The sequence below is a fragment of the Cyrtonyx montezumae genome, unplaced genomic scaffold (genome assembly GCF_038088225.1).
Source record: "Cyrtonyx montezumae isolate F1298 unplaced genomic scaffold, pur_monq_1.0 scaffold_0, whole genome shotgun sequence".
In the NCBI taxonomy this organism is placed as follows: Eukaryota; Metazoa; Chordata; class Aves; order Galliformes; family Odontophoridae; genus Cyrtonyx; species Cyrtonyx montezumae.
This window is the reverse complement of record NW_027071824.1, coordinates 11,699,386-11,716,819: the sequence shown is the minus strand read 5'-3', so window position 1 is coordinate 11,716,819 and position 17,434 is coordinate 11,699,386. Positions and strand designations below refer to the sequence as shown.

The 17,434-nt window shown below is 36.8% G+C and overlaps 1 protein-coding gene across 1 annotated transcript in view; it reads right to left on the bottom strand.

The window, feature by feature from the left end:
• PLEKHH2 (pleckstrin homology, MyTH4 and FERM domain containing H2) overlaps window positions 1–17,434 on the bottom strand; it is a 48,951-nt gene that overhangs the window by 15,200 nt on the left and 16,317 nt on the right. Inside the window, exons 3-16 of the mRNA XM_065752987.1 lie at window positions 15,747–15,809; window positions 14,750–14,899; window positions 14,230–14,313; window positions 12,774–12,855; window positions 12,119–12,301; window positions 9,679–10,667; window positions 8,607–8,682; window positions 7,946–8,040; window positions 7,199–7,343; window positions 5,258–5,394; window positions 4,002–4,112; window positions 3,646–3,732; window positions 2,988–3,146; window positions 2,253–2,333 (exon numbers count right to left, since the gene is read on the bottom strand). Coding sequence (XP_065609059.1) covers window positions 2,253–2,333; window positions 2,988–3,146; window positions 3,646–3,732; window positions 4,002–4,112; window positions 5,258–5,394; window positions 7,199–7,343; window positions 7,946–8,040; window positions 8,607–8,682; window positions 9,679–10,667; window positions 12,119–12,301; window positions 12,774–12,855; window positions 14,230–14,313; window positions 14,750–14,899; window positions 15,747–15,809 — 2,442 coding nt within the window. The remainder of the gene's footprint in view (window positions 1–2,252; window positions 2,334–2,987; window positions 3,147–3,645; window positions 3,733–4,001; window positions 4,113–5,257; window positions 5,395–7,198; window positions 7,344–7,945; window positions 8,041–8,606; window positions 8,683–9,678; window positions 10,668–12,118; window positions 12,302–12,773; window positions 12,856–14,229; window positions 14,314–14,749; window positions 14,900–15,746; window positions 15,810–17,434) is intronic.

The window sequence follows — 17,434 nt, the reverse complement described above, 5'->3', positions numbered from 1 at the left end:
GGTGACAGGACTTGCAGAGGCTGACAGTCCTTACTGGTGATTTTACACAAAGGTTCCTCCCTTTTCATAGCACTTCTGCTCTTTCTCTAGCTGTTCAGACATCACGATGTTCCAGAGAGTCTGGTATTTAATGTTACAGAGAAGGAGCCTTGATTATTGTTTCTGTATTGTTTTGTAATGTTTAGCGATTCCATGCAAAGAAAGAGACTTTGACAAAATGATGGCTGGGCATCTTATCTGTGACACATTCTAGTGTAAGCCTGAAGTAAGTGGTCTTAAAATATCAGTAAGTGCAAAGCAGATGGGGTTGGCAACGCTTCTCAGCAATATGCTTAGGAAGTGAAAATGTAATGTTGGGGAGAAGCTGGCAAGTTTGACTCAGTCTCACGTGGGTTCTTGAACAGTGATTTGATAAAGTAAGCAGTCAATATAGTTACTTTGAAGCAAACATCACATAGTGGTGGATCTTTAATCCAGGGCTCTTGCTAGTAACGACTGAAGATGCACGGTGTGATCTTTGTTTTCTTTGGTGCTTCAGATGCATGTTATGTGATGAACAGGGCAGAATTGCGAGATGCCATTTCACGTACAGACGACCAAGACTGGTTTATTCACTAGTTTTAACTAAAATGCAGCTGGCCGATTCTTAAATTTGAATTCCATTTTGAAAGGAGGCCACTTAAAAGGCTCCATTACCATATTAAACACTGCAGATTGTGTAATTTTTTTTCTGCACATTCACATTCAGCTACAATAAATATGTTTCCAATTAGGAAATTGTTCAACATTAGAAATGAACTAGCTCTGGGAAACTTTTCATACGTAGTATTTTAAAACACATTCTGCTTACAAAAGCTAAATTCTTATTCTGTTACAAACCAGTGAATTAGTTTCAATTTTACTTTCAAGGAGGCAGCAAAACCAATGTGAGGCACACACTAACGTGAAGCCAGCAAAAGAAATTATTTGATTTCCTAGCCCTGCATTACACTTTTAAATGGTAATTAAAATATTCTGATGGATGTTTATTGCTATCTTATTTATACAGAATAAGCTTTAGTAGAATGTTCAAAAAGAAATGAAAAAGGACAGGATAAAGAAGGATAGCTAATTTTATACAGAGACTACGAATTACTGGGTAAAGCATGAATATTTGGATAGGTCAGAGGTAACAAATTAGATTGTCTGTATTTTTTTTAACTCTTAGGAATTTTGACAGCCCAGTGGAGCATTAACCTTTTGTCAAGTGCCAGCAGTCTTTCTGATAGAGCTAGGTAGTATGGGTATGACTAAAATATTCATAACCTTAGGGACATTAAAAAGAATTCTTGTAGACTTTCCCAAAATCTTGTTCCTGATCCACTTCCATAAAACTTTGTTTCTTTAGTGATAAAATACAATGCTCTGAGAGTAAAAGCACAAATGAAAACCATGACTGGGAAGTGTCTCTTGTCCTGACTCAGCAGGCAATGATGACGGCCAATCTTAGGGGTTGACAACATTCAAAAGTATGAGTAGAGAACTCAGTGTCAGGCTCAATGTCAAAAAGTCAGGTATTGTTGTGGGGTCAACCTAAAGCTGATTGCATCCCATTTCTTTACTTTGTGAACAGTATTTTTCATTGGCTTCAGAAATTAATCTTCCTTTTCTCTTGCCTTCTTCCACCTCTGTTCCTGTCTATCTTGTCAGTTATGGACCATGATCTCCTTTTGTGTTTGTGATAGCAATTTGGAAAGAATCCACTCCTGCCTCAGACATCCACCAGCACAGCAGCAAACTCTGCATCCTGCTAGGCTTTTCTGCTTTTCTTGCAGCACTGTGGAAGCACAGTGACATTCCAAACAACAAGATTTAGAGGTCAATAGAGAGTGATTCTCCTTGAATCTTGCAGTCACTACCCACCACAAAATATTTAAGAAGTCAGCTTCCAGAAATAGCAGAAATTGCAGAAACAGCCACATCTGAGGAGTCTCAAGGCTAGCAAGAAGGGAGACCTGAAATGTCAGCCAATCAGTGTCCCACTTGGGCTAAGGATAAGAAGGTACAGGATGTATATCAGGTCCCATAGGAAAAGCAGACCAATGGATTTGCCCATAATACTGTCTGTTAGATAGGAACCTTCCCAGTTGAGAATCCCTTAAGTCTAAATGTCTGGTAATCAATATAAAATGGTCATATGCTACCTAGGCAAATCTTACATTAATAAAGCTAAAATTTATCATTTTAGCTGAGGAAACAAGTAAGAGACTTACCTTATCTTCTTGATTACGGAAGTAATACAGAGTTTTTCCAACTAGGGTACACCACACTCTTTTGGAGTATCCGTGTTTCACCTGAAATTACAAAGCATTAAGTACAAGCACAGTCAGAAAAATATAGACTACATTTCACAGTCTCTGGACTTTGCTGATATTGGGAATAAATGACTTAGTTCAAGTTATGATGCACATTACTAGACAATTAAAAATGTGTAGCTCTTTTAAAGGTGTAAGATTGAAAGTGCTAGATACTTGGTCCAAAACCAAGTAAAGCCAGCATGAGTTTTTCATTTCATCAGGCCTACAGTAATGAAAGCTGAGGAAATGAATGAACTGAAAGAGAAAAAATCATTTTGTATAGTGTTCTTATTACCTTAAGATTATGTGTCTCAATGAATAATGCTGAAAAAAGAGCACTCTACTGAAGTAAGTTAGGTCAATTAACTACTGCAACTTACACATTTGTCAAAATACCATGTTAAACAGGGATGCCTCTAGATTGCAAGTGGAATACACAACTTTTAGTGAAGTAAAAAGATAAAAGCAAACTAAATCTCCAACAACCAGAAGTGGGTAGTTTGGTAGTCCTTGTACTGTTCACTCTGAAAAGTATTAGGAAAGTTAATACGTGTGTTTTGCTTGCATTTATTTTATCATAGTGCCATTTTCACCTAGATCTTGTAAATAAAACTGGAATAAAGCACATTTGCAGAAGAAAAGTGTTCTTACCTTTGTGAGCAATCCTTTCATGGTTGGCTTGATTTCAGGCTGTATAAAAAGCGGACTAGCAGCTTGTATTTTAAGAACATTCTGCAGTACTTTGATCCATTCTTCTAAGATGTTTGGAGAATCTGCAGTCAGGTAGTATGTTCGTTTTTCAGTGGTAAGCTATGAAGGAGCAGAACAGTCTTGAGCTTTAAGAATACAGTTTCACCCACACAATCTGGGGGTTTTAACATATACTACCCCAGTGTAGTCTCACAATTTGGGCGGTTATTTCTCCCAAAATGTTTTTCTTTAAGAAAGGTTCAAAGGCCAGGCAGAGCCATGATTTCTGAGACTTATGAAAAATTTTAGGGCAGCAGAATTGATAAAACTTAATTTTCTAATTGCAGAGAAACAACTTCACTCAACCCTAATGTCTGGACCAATACCACTCTTTTTTAGTGTGTGTCATAGGTGACAATCTGACCTTTTTAGCAGTACAGACAACACTACACTGAAGCTTCTCTACCCTTACTTTTTATAAATGAGATATTGTTTTGTTTTCAAGTGAAGAACACTGAGTAATTCCAACTCCATATCTGGACTTCCAATCAAACAGAAATTGGGATGTTTTGGTAATGCAGAAAATAAGGACCCACTGAAAGAGAAAAGAGAAAAGCACCTGGATTGTTTGTTTCCCATCACCCCTTTCAATGTGGCTAGATGCATTTAGCTCAATTTGACCTTGAGGTTTTCGAATTACGTCGCTCTGTATGGAAAGAATGGAAAAAAATATTTTAAATCTATCAACAAATAGCAATAAGTAATTATAGAACTCGTTTAAGCAGTGATCTTTGTAAATGCTTCCTATTTAAACATTGAGGACCTTGTATGCCTCTCACAGATCTGAGTCCTGAATTCCTCCCTTACAACTGACACACTAGGAATGTGTTTCATATCCTTCTAGCAGTCCTAGATTCTCAGTAAAAACAATCTAAAACGAAACAGCAAATAAGTGACACTACTTTGTGTACTTACTGGAGATTTGTAGTATAGTAATTCGCCTCCTTTAAGCACAAACCACCGTCGTTTCCAAGTCTTCACTTTACCACCCATTTTTAACAGATAGCCAGATTTTTCCAAAGGTTCCTTATTATTTAGAAGTTGGATAAAAAGTAGTTAAGAACACTAATATAGCTGTATGCCCCAGAGAAACTGTATGAATACACACACAGGCATTTTAATAACTTAAAAGCATGCTAAAAAAAATACTTTATGAGATTTTTGTTCCAAAGACAACATGTTTACAAGCATCAATTAAGGACAATGCCATGCATATGGAATAACTAATTAATATCCCTACTTACAGTTATAGAAAATGGAGAAGAGTAAGTGATTTGCCCAGAACTACACAAGGGAATGAAGAACATAATGATTCCTGATTTAAGTCTTATTATTTATATTAAACAGTGAACAGTAATATTATATGAATACATTTTTTTCCCCCAAACTTTAGGAACTGATCTACAGAGCAGATACAGTGCGGTATAATTCAGAGCTCTGCAAAAACACACTTTCACAGTGTACACCAGTAGAACAGGAGTTCACAGTTTTGCTCAGGGAAGAAAGCTTAAAATGAATTATCTTCATCATCAGTTAGTCAGTCCACTTGTATGCCAAGACACTAACTACTAACACAGACCATTAAAAACCTCATGGCAAAGAACAATACCCTGTAATGGCTTGGTTTCTTTGATTTATCCTTCCATGCTGCTTTATTTAGAATTTCTCCAGTTTGCCTGAAGACATTTACCCAGAATGTGGAAGCTATAGAAACAGATTACTGCACATGGATTTCGAATGATGCCTCCAGCTACTTCAAATAATAATTTTAAGCAGACTTTGTTATCTTATACACAACCTGATGCCAGATCTGGTTCCAAGAAAGAAACACAGGATCACTTAGGCTCGGAGGGACCTTAAAGTTCTAACTGCCCTGCCATGGGCAAGATACCACCCTCTAGATCAGATTGTAATAAACATCTTAAGTGCTTTGAATCGTCTTATGAAGTTGTTTACCTACTTCCATTCACGACATAGAGAGCTCAGAATAATCGTCCACTTTGTTTCAGTTATGGTCTTACATGGTTAACATCACTGATAGATTTTACTATTTGTACTCATAAGGCAGTCAGTGAATCAGCAAGGCTGAATACAGCCATTTGGTAGCATTCTTTGACAGCAAAATTACACAGTGCCACAGGTGAATTTCTTTACAGGTCTTCAGTACTTACATTTTTTCCATTATCACTAGATGAGGAAGAGGTTTTAGGAAGTTTCTGCTCTGGCTCTGAATAGTCTGTATCTACTGAATATGCATCAGGAGGAATAGCATAGTCACTTTCTGAGGTCACAGAAGACAGAGACACACCTGAGATAAAAGAGATGTTTCTCTGCATTACTTATTACGCAACAAAAAACTAAGATCAGCGTATCTCTGCAGAAAGAATATCTGAGCAGGATCTTCAGGCAAACGGTATCAGGATAAATCCAAACAAATGCAGGATCTTCACAAAAAGTAACTTTCCCTTTATTCTATTCCCTTTTAGTGTCTGGTTTTGCCATGCAACTGCCTGGATACTAAGAAGCTAAGCTCAAGATCTGCCCTATGTTGAAGCTGTAGGTGTGCTACTCTGAAAGGTCAGTCTCCATGATTGACATGTAGATGCTCTGTTCCCTTAATTTCCAAACTTATTTGCTGATTTTTTGTAAGAAGTGCTGTTCTCCATTATTGTTTTGGCATGCCACCTCGGCTTTCTGGTTGGCTGTCCTCTTCTCACGTAAGATCTTTAATAACAAATATGCAGCAAGATAATTGTGCTCTTAGCCAAATTTGTGATGCTATAGATTTTTAAACAATGTGAACTCAGTAAAGATACATGTGTTTTGTGATTAAGAAAGCATTCCATACTTGAAGCAGTGCAAGTGCTAGTTAGTAAACTGTGGGTGAAAACAGCTATGAACTTAGCTGATTTACCCCTCTTTTGTGATATCGTATGAGATGAGATGGAACTGCTAGGATGCAGGAACTATGGGTTCTTTTCATGCTACCGTAGGGAAACTGTAATTACCAAACTGGATGCAGGACTAACACAGATAGGCCCTTTGGTCTTTTCAGTTGACCTTACATAAAAACAGGAGATACAAGAGAAATCTGTTGAGGACTTGGGATGGGAAGGCTGCATAACCTTGCCCTGAGCAAGCTGGTCAGAAGAGCTTTGAAGGGCAAAGAAGGTTGTTTCACTTCTGCAGAGCAGCAAGCAAACCTGGGAAATGGGACAGCCTCAAGGCCACATGTGGCTGACACTGAAACATTTCTAGTGGGCCAGCATATATATCTGCCTGCTCAAGTGTGATATAAGCAGAGCTCTAAATTCCTGTGCTTCTAACGTGTGTAACAGGCACAACTGGATAATGCTGCTTTGCATTTCTCTAAGCAATATATGAAGGAGGATCTTAATACATGGTCTCACTAGGATCTTAGGTTGTAACCTCCCTTGTTTCACCCAGTGAAGAAATCCTCGTAGAGAGATAGTACTGATTCTGTTATCCAGTGAGGAAAAACTGTATCTTCCCATGTAGTGAAGCATGTTATTTTCATTTCAGAGATGGAAAACACAATGCTTACCTACCACGATGCAATTTGCCTTGCACACAAGAACACTGCTGGATTCAAGTATTTTAACTGAATCCTTAAAACAGTCATTAAAAAAAGGGAAAGAGGTCCTTTACTGCGTGAGATGACAGAAGCAAATACTCTGTTGAGGGAACTTCTACACTTGCTTTCTGATCATGTTAACCTGTTATTTTACTTTATAAAAATGAATGTGTATTTTTTGCCACTAGCAGTTACTGTTTTCTAGGTCTTCTGACCTAAACGCTGGTAAATTAGGCCACAAGAAGTTGCTGACATGACAAAATGTAGACAGAAAGGGGCTTCTGACAACAGCTAGCTACTGTAATGATGCCTAAACAGCCATATATGAGAGTAGCAATAAAAGCAGCAGCCACTCTTAATTGTCCTATCTCCTGCCTGAATAGATCAAAGCTTTGATAGCTAAGATAAAAGCCTTGATTTAAGATGTCCATGAAGAAACAGATTCTAGAAACATAATGTGAACTGCCCGATTTTCCAAGCCTCCAAGGAGTTCCATGTTCTTATGTTTTTTGCCTACCTCGTTTCATAGCCCGAGGACTACCCGGTCCACTTCTGCATCGAGAATCAGACTCAGAAGTCCTTGAGCTGGACCGAGAGCTTTCTTCTTCCTCTGATCCTGATGACTCATCTAGAAATGGGCTGTTGCTTATTTGAGTTGCTTTCTGCAGAAATTAACACAACATTTTTTGATATCTTGTGTAAACACTATCAGTATGTTCTTCATACTGCTGGCCTTACAACATTCAGTACTGTTCTTGCTTAGGCTTTGAGTTTTGGCACATAGGTAGCAACACTGAACTGAATTCCTTCTGCCTTCAGCCACCCCCACACTTCAAAAGAGAAAACTGATGTAGGCTTAGGTCTTTCCAAATCACAAAAAGCTGCCAGAAAACAATCAATGCTGTGATTAGTTACTGCTGGCTATCTGCATATAAACAGCTTTGGCACTGACACAAAGACATTTCTATACTCACATACACCATGTGGCTCTGTTTAATAATTAACAAGCCTTTGGAAAAAAAATCAGCAAGGAACTTTAGAAAAGCTGACCTGAGTTGGTAGAATTTTATAAGCAGCAATATATATATGTATATATTTTCCCCAGCTATTTGATATTTCCATTATTTCTGGGGTTCTATAATCAATAACCATGATCTTGTGACACATTTGGCATGGTAGCATCAAATGAGAAAAGTTCTTGATGGTATTTTAATGTAATGCCTAGCTGTATTTTAAAATGTCCTTTAAACAGCAATATAGTTACCCCTTTCAATGTGGTGTAGACAGGAGTGGTCATGTTCTTATATATTAGAGATGTATATAATCCAGAGATGGAGTATGAAGTTAGTGAAGCAGCACCTAAACAAGAAACATATAAATACACTTTCTAAGTTACCCCTCAATTTATCAAATTCTCATGTTATCTTTTGCATTGTATAGCTCTGCTATAAAAAGTGAACTAATTCCTTGTTTATTCTGGATGTGAGATTTACAGGTGGTTTTTTTTTTATGATTTATGATGGTTTTAAGGAGTGTCAATAAATCATAATCACCACTATTTAAATTAAAAGTATAATCCTTCAATCTTGGTACCTGGTACAGAATCTTCAAATTGAAAAGAAGGCAAAGAAAACTGGCATGAACCAACTACAAATTGTGGGCAGTACTGGTGATAGGTGGACAGTTGACCTAGATGATCTTAGAGGTCATTTCCAACCTTAATGCTTCTGTGATTCAGCAGAAGTAAAAAGGCAAGTTAATGTGAGCGGAAAACAGTGTAAAGATAATCAATGATTTTCTAGGTTTTATACAACAGAGAATCCTAATAAAAATGACTTAGGTAAACATGGGACATTTGGTCCCTTACACAAAATCATAAGAAGAGAATTTTTGTTCACGAGAGAACAAGCAATTAAACCACTTACTTTTGTTAAGAGATTCTGTGGTGAAAGCTTCAGACATCCTTAAACCAGATTTGGCTACAGCATAAATTCTGCTTTCCTAACATAAAATCAGAACGGATTTGATGGTAGACAATTAAAACACAGCAATTGCTTTTCTTTTGCTTAGCCTCCCCATAGACTCCTAGTCTCTGTATTAGTAGAAACATGATAATATTGTATCTGATGCCATTGCTGAAGTGGTGTCATCAGTAGCAGCTGAAAAATGCATCTTCCTTTTATGTACTATAGTCACTGTACGCATAGTTGGATTTGTCTTTTTTTTCTCACAATGCTTGCCCCATACAGGTACGTTCTTTTTTTTTTTTTAATACTATTAATGGGGGCCAAAGTGCCCATAACAAAAATAGTTTTTAATAGAAGACTGCATGTTAAAAACAGAGAAATGCCATTATAGAGGGAACATTTCAATAGTTTTGTGTTAAAAAGCCACAATGTGAAAATCTACCATGAAAAAATAAGCACTGAAATCTTTCAGTAGAAAAGCTGTTTTTCTTCTATACATTATTCACCTCTGAATCATTAAAATGAACTACAGAATAAGTGAGTTTCGATGAAGCTTATTTTGGATTTTGTATCAGAAATATTAATATCTATTTTAATTTTCTGTTTTGAAGTTTTTCTTGGAAAAGCGATCAGTAGCTTCCATAATCTGCAGTCGTTGTCAGTCTACTTATTGTCTAGATTGTGAGTGGTACAATGGTTAGAGTAACAGCACTGACAACAGCACTTATAGACACTGTTGGTATTCAAATAAATAAACAAGCATTATCTTGTTAGACATACAGTACAAGACATATAAAACAGCTGTGACAGGAAAAAAAATCGTAGCTATAAAAACACTGTTTTTCAAAGGCTGTCACACTGTGCTTCAAACCTAACTTGCTTGGTTTGTTGTCTTAACTGCAGTTATGGTAAGGCTCTGTCTTGTCATACAACAGAAAACAGGAAGGGTAGAGTCAACAAAAATCATAAAAGAGAAGCATGAAAATGAATTAGCTTCACTGCTAGGAAAAACGTCTTGCATTACACTTACCCAGGAAGGAAATCGATGTAATGGTGGAGTTGGAGGTTTGTTGCTAGCAACTTTTTTTGTCATATCACAGAGTTCCTGGGCTTCAGAATCTTGTGCTTCAGTAGGGTCATAGGTAAACACTCCTTCATCACAGGCAATCTCCATTTTCTCTGAAATAGCTGTGTCTTCTCCATCCACCTGATCAATGTCTGTTTCCTGAGGTCTCCATGGCCGTATCATGCTTATAGCATTTCTATTTCTACCAAACATTCTATCAGAACTCAGCTGAGGCTGGCTTAAATATTTTTTTGTCAATGATGAATTTATACTAAACACATTAGGAGTTCGTAACTTTGGAGGTGGCAAATTTGAGGGAGAATCTGATGGTGTTGTGCATTGAGAGCCTGCAGAAGTTGCTCGGATTGGGTGTTTGTGTGCAAGAGCAGGGGTTAAAATTGGACTTGGGGTATTTGCCTCACTGGATGAGGATGAATAATCTAGCCTCTGAGACTGAAATTTCTTATTCAGTTCATCTGAGGAACTGTCTAGGTCTTTCTTCTTACTTGTGAAGTCAGAGTTGCACTTTGTACCTGGATTGTTCTGACCTTTTCTTTGGGACCCTTGCTGCCAGGAGTACAACTTCTTGTGCTGAGTCCTCTGAACACCCACACTCTCTTCTTCAAACAGAGAACTACTGTCATCAGAGGCTGTCAAATACATTTCACTCCCCACTCTGCTGTACCTTGAATTCTCTTCAGATGTGTGGCTTGAGAGGGTGGATGCACACCTGGATTTCAGTCCTTTATTATCTCCTCCATCCTCATCTGAGCTCCAGTCACTTCCAGTAGTGCAGGAGGTTTTTGACAAGTCACTGTCTACATCTTTGGATGAACAGCTCATTTGCACATTCTTGTTCTGCTCTGATCCCAAGGAATGTTGTTGCAATGACTTCTGACCTTTATTGCACTCATGTGCAGAACCAGCAGAGGTAGTTTCCAGGGCATCCTTCTCTAGAAGACAAATAAATGAGCAGGAGAAAATAGGAATCTGGACTGCTAAAGGACTTTGCCACTATGTCTGCAAATAGTAAGTAAGTAATAATTTCAAATAATTAAGCACATTTACTTATTTTTTTCAATATTGTAAATAATAGATCTTAGGAAAAATACTGTAACAATCTTTGAATGCAACTAAAGAAAATTTACCAAGAAAGTGTAACAGACATCACTCAGAGGTTCTAGCCAACTAAAAATGGCAATAGATGTAAAGATGAGCAGAGTGGAGTCAAATGTTAACGTAGACCAGATATGTAGGAAAGTAATAATTTAAAAAAAAAAGAAAGAAACAAAAAATGGAAAACAAAGGTTTAAGAGGGCATCAACATTTAGCTTCTTTTTTAAATCTAAAGAAAATCGGAGTAGATTCTTGATAGAAAAGACTCACTAATAAAAAAAAGATTCTGAGCATACCTGCAGTGTTTATATAGAGGAATTTCTCCTGCTAGCTATTACTGCATTCTCAGTAGAGAGTGCTTAAGATGCACAAGAGTTGCTCATAAAAAATGTTTAGGGAAAGACACCATGTAACAGATAGCTTTGCTTACACTGTTCATTTTTACCTGATTTTGCAACAGCTAGGGCTTTTTTACAAAGATACTTAGGAAAGTTAATTATGTTAAATAGCTGTATGAAGATAAAGTGGATTGAATAAAACAAATATTTCAATTTAGTCAAGGTGAAATTAATGAAGTCACAGAAGTTGATCAATTTCCCTCTCGTCAAGCCTGTTTTACTCCTTATTCCTTCCTTTGAAAAAAATCTTTAATTTAATCAACTATAAAAATGAATACATACTCACGTTTATAATGAACTTGGTATCATTTAAGTAGACAAAATGCTAACAGGATCTATTTCAGATCCCGATTTTCCACAGAAATCAACTTGTAATTTTGGATATCATGACTAACTGTAAAGGAGACTCTGAGGACAGAAATCATGCTGTGAGACCTAAATGAAAGACCAGACCAGGAGTAATAGTCTTCTTAATGGACTTTTCATTGCTTAGGAAAAGCAGCAAGCCACAGTGGATTTACTTTTGCTTGTAATAATGTATCAGCACATCATTTTTCTGGCATTGCAAGACTTCAGGGCCTGCTGGGGAAGTTGTACAAACTGATGAGGAAACTACTTCTTTCTTTGGATAGGAAATAACTCCACATGCTATTGTGCAGCAAACTGGGAGTACAGCACTGGTCACTGAGTGCTGCTAAGCAAAGCATTAGCATTACTGTGACTTTAATACTCAAAAGGATTTCTTCCTAATAGTAGAGAATGGCACGGAAGAGGGAGATAATACTGCTACATATTTGGTAAATGGCTGGTTTGGATACACTTACACACTTGTTGATTTTACTTTTCCAGGCCTGTTGGAATAAAATAACAGAATACAGGTGACTAAATACCTAGTGTGTGTTTGCCTTCAGTGTAGACCGATTCTTTTGATGAAGACTTGCTTATTTCTTCAAATCTGGGAGATGGCTGAGGACTTCTTGCTCTGTTTGAAAAGCATCCAAAAGTCAAACTGCTTAGTCGCTGACATTCTCCAGGTTTTTGTGTTGAAGTAACAGATTTCTTGCCCGTAGCTTCTGAACAATAGCAATTCAGAAATTCTTTGTTAATAGGTTTTGGATCACTGTAGTCAAATAATTACAAAACCAATCAGAATTCTGATTCCCAACTTAGCATTTGCTGGAAAAGCAGTTACAGACTGACATTCAACAGTCCCTTAAAGGTGTTAAGATCTCCTACCCTATGAAGAAACAGAAGCAGGACAAAAGTCCTGTCAAATCCTACTACTTGAAAAGCCTCATAAACAACACAGAGAAATCCCTTCACCCAGCAAAAAACAGTTGTGATTTGTTTGTGTGCCTTTTTAGGAAAAATACAATTATTGCTGGTCTATCCCTTTGTATAGACAGTCACTATGAAGTCAGATAGTTAATAATAAAATCTTTGTCATTTTATGGAATATTTTAATAATATGGAGATACAGATTAATAGGGTATAGTAAGACATATTCTGCATATAGAGAAATTAAGAAAAAACTTCTACATTTACCTTGCAGTTTAGATTGTACTGTTTTCATCTCTTTGATTTGCTTTTGGTTGATCAAGCGAAGGTTCTGATTTTCCACCTCTAACTAAAAGCACATAAATTTAATCTCATCCATTGGTGAAACATTTTTTAAGTCATTACATCGTTTCTGCTTTCTTACACTGAAGCTATTTCAAATACAAATCTCTGATCAACTGCTTCCCTTAATGCCAGTCTATGCCTCTGTCTTTTTTCTGAACAATGAAATTCCCTGCAAACATTATTTGAATCACTGTGTTTACTCTGTTAAAAGCATTGCCAAAACCAAGCAGACCCAAAAGTGCTTTAAAAAGCCCTAACAGTTAAGAATAAAGAAATCTGCATTGTCATGTTTCAGAACATCAGAGTGCTAGAATTACATGTCTGGTGCCATTTGGCAAATCCAAGACAAAGCAGAAGTGTTAAAGGGAATAACAGTGCTAAAACCTCCTGCCATTCAACAGGAAGGGTTTAAAAAAAAAGATACCAAAATGTTAACATAGAGCAGAATATCTACAGGAAGAAAAAGACCCCACCAAGCCACTGCTATAGCCCACTGCTAGAATGGAAGAGCTGCTGTTCTGAATTAGAAGATATGAATCTGAGTGTCCAATACCACAGATAAGCGAGCCATCAATTCCACCTTCCAGTGGGTAACATTTTGCCACTGCTGTGAAATTACCTTGAGATTCTAAGAGTTACAATCATTTGCCGAAACTATTTTGAGATAATTTTAGCTAAACTTAATTACATTTTTATTCGATGATTTTAGAAACTCCCCTTGCAGAATAATTATAAATGTTTCCAACTTAAGAAATAATAATTTAATTGCTTTTTAACTGGAGTGAGTACAATTTCCAGTTAACTACAATAGAGTAAGACTTTAATGTTTATAGGCAATTGAAAATTCTATAAATGCAAACCAAGAAAGCACAGCTACATACCAAAACTGGCAGCCGTAGGCAGGGTAGAGATTGTTATCTCACCACAGCAGAGAACCAGTGGAGACAGCTGGTCTCTTTTGGGAATAAAGCCAGCACCCCTGAAACTATTTATGACTAAGAGTCCAATGGGCACTGGAAAATAGAAAAATGAGTCCTTTTTCTGCCCTAGCAGATTTGTCCAGCTTTTGGGGGATTATTCACTCTTCAGGCATTTGTTGAAGGAAAGTAAACGTGACACCTAATCTCTCTCAAAAAGTGGAGATATGAGATCTGCCAAACAGCAGTTCTAAGGGTTCTGTCCATAAAGAGAAGCCAGAGATACAGGCTGACCTGATGAAACATCAGAAGTTAAGTGACATGGACACTTCCATCTTTCATGCTGTTTAATTCATTTTTCAACTTTAATGGAAGTAACTGTACCAACCAATGGAACTGGGAAGTGCGTTTTTGACTATGGTCAATTTTCTGTATGATAAATACTGTAGCAAGAGTTGTACCTCATGGAGCTTGACTGTCACCCATTCTTTTATTTTAGCTGCTTTTTCTTCTATGATTTTTGCTTCTTGCAGTCTTATTTGCTTCTGGAAAAAAAAAAATTAAACAAGCATGTTTTTCTAGTCTTTCTCAGTAGTACTTTCAGAAACAAATCCTCAAGTTTCCTTCAAGAAAGCTGATCACCTGGGTGATACATGGTTAGTTTTTTTATAAACAGATGAATAGGCCCATCAAGGATGCTGAATTTGTCTGGAAAACAGATAACTTTTCAGAGAAAGAGAAAAAGAACAACACTGTGGCTCTTCAAAAAATTACCTGTTCTTTCAAATGAAGCTAGAACATAATTTGCAAGTGAATCAATCTGATTCAAATGATAAACTCTTAATGGAAGATTCTTTAATCAAACAACAGATACAATTCTGAGCTATTCTTTTCTTTATTTTTTTAATTCTTTTCTATTTTCCTTTTGCATAATTAAGAGTGGAATTGATGCTTTTATTTTGTAACACAGTTATTTCTAACCTGTTCTTCAAGTTGTTGCTCCAGTTTCTGTATTACATCATTTTTGTCTTGAATCAGGGTCTCTAGATCTTGACATCTCTTATACAACCTGTTCTCTGATTCGCTCGTTTGAACATTAGCTGCTTTTAATTTTTCTTCCATAACTTGCACCTATTTGGAAAGTCAAACATAAAATTTAAGAAACAGTATTCCATATTAAAGGTAATAATTTAATCACAGAATGGATTGTTAAAGTTGCCCCTAAACTTAGATTCAAGGTAAGCCTGCAAAGTTCTCAACCTTTCATGAGAAGAAATACCACAGTTTGTCATGCTACCCAGTTAGAAATGCCAACGTGGGGATGCATTTTAGGTATAGGAAGCCATTCTTAGGCTTGTTAGACAGTGTCTAAAAGATAACTTGGCTTGTAGTCAGGATCCCTTTCTGACTCCAAATCAGTATGTGAGCATTTTTGTTCTTACAACTTTTAGTTTCTCTCTGTCCCACGGGAAGGACAATTTTTAGGGAACACACAGATGTTCATAAAATGTCAGCAGTAGCTATACCTGCCATTTGGAATCAAAAGTCAACTTCTGGTAAATATTTAGTCACAATCTCATCCTTTAGTTGGTGGAACTTTTACAAGGATCACAAACAGCACAGAACAACCCTAGTTAGAGACTGTACTACATAGACTTGTTTTATTTTTTTAGAGGTTTTCTAAAATAGGTCACTGTGCCTTTTATTTCCATGCACATATCAAAGACTCAACATGAGTCTGTGAAGGAGTTCGTTATGTGCATCTGTTCTGAATTTGCTTTGTTCTTTAACTTTACTGAAATGAACTGGACAGAGACCAAAGAAAAGTGTGAGGACATCTCAAGAAAGATGAATCAATAGATATAAAATGTCTTCTCCCTTTTGAGCACTACTCAAGACAAGTAACAATTTCCTGAATTTCCTCTGGTAGCTTTTATGTGCACACAGAGAGTGAAGGTGTTTTTCAGTTTAGATGTACCTGCTGAAAAGCCCTCTCTGCTTGCCGTTCAGCATCTATAACTTGTCTCTCGAGCTGCTGCATCTGTAGATACACAAAAGCATACAGTAGAATGACTGTGCCTTCTGCCCACTGCCAGAAGTACCACAATGAAACGTATTTTTATAGTCTGCTTTGAAAAAGAAGATGCGCTGTTAACAGTAGTGTAAAAACAAAGATAAACTGAGTCAGACTGGGGAGATGATTCATGGTTATGACCATAGTAAAATATTACCATTATTATAAAGAGAAACAATTAATAAAACTTTTCTTCATAGAACAATTTTGCAGCTGCTGTATGATGACATCCTGCCTTTTTTCCTTGTTACTGAGGGTAGAAACCCCTATGACAACTCATCCCATGCAGTTTTACTAAGCTCTTTTATGTCCTCCCAAAACTAGCAAGAAGGGTACTCAGCACACTTTACAATTTGGCTGTTAATTCTTCTATAGTTGCCAAATTTAGGGCTTTTTTGTGCTACAAGGATTAGAAGGGGTATACAGCAGAAAAGACACTGTGGACTCAGGTGCTGCACAGAACAAGATGTTAAAAGACAAAGTAGAAATGGGTAAAGACAGAGAGCAGCACAGCATGAAGGAGTGTAGGTCACTTTTGAGAGGCGGGAGATCTTGGTCTGTTACTTTATAATGATGGCTAATAAATCATGGTCTCAACCTTTGCCCTGGGCCTTTGAAAACCCCTGCATTTTACATGATGTATTTTGAAGGGTTTTGCAACAATGTGCAACATACGATGCCAGTAAGAACCTCTTTGTTACCATTTTGTTAGGAGCTCTCTAGTGTAATTTCAGTGGCAGAAGAATTACGACGCTTTTAGAAACGAAACTGAGTATTGACATCATTGTATGAAGTACCTAGGGAAATGAATGTGTTATTCCATAATTAAAGGACTAGAGAATGGTTCTCAGGAAATACAAATCTGTATACCTCAGTTCATCTGAGAAAGATGAATCAAACTTTTAAGATTCAGATGCTCAGTATTCAGCTTCAAAATTGTTCATAGGAAAGCATATGGTACAAATGATGGAAATGAAAACCATTTATTGTTTCATTTATTGCTTGGTTTTGAAATAATCTGTTTCATTCTGTCTTGTTTGTACTCTATTTCTTGCATCTTCCAGTTTCTTTCTCTCTTTTTTTTTTCTCTCCCCAGTTATGCTGTCAGTAATGCAGAGCAGTTCTGTATACTTCTAGCACCTCATCCAGGCAAGGATACAGAATCATGATTTTCATCAATCAAAAAAAATGAGAAAGGAGAAAATGAGTTTTCATTAAAAATAAGAAAGGCTGTGACTGACCTAGGACTTTGTCTGATGAGGCATGAACTGAAGTCTACATTATAACACCACAAAACACTGCTGATACAAATGTGGCAAACATTACACAGTACACAATGGTCCCTGAGGAGTTATTTTGGAAGAACAGGGCTAAAGAAATGACCGCTCTAGTCATTCATGCTCTGTCAGCACAGACCCAGAGAGATCAGCTTTCACTGTTGTTCTCTGGTCACATGAATTTAATTCCATATTTGTATGACTTCATGTTGAGGTCTTAAATTTGAATCTAATTTACAAAATTTTGAATTCTAAGATTACTTTCCATCTGTCTGTTTTGACTTTATGTTCAAAGGTATGTTTTGTTTACAAAAT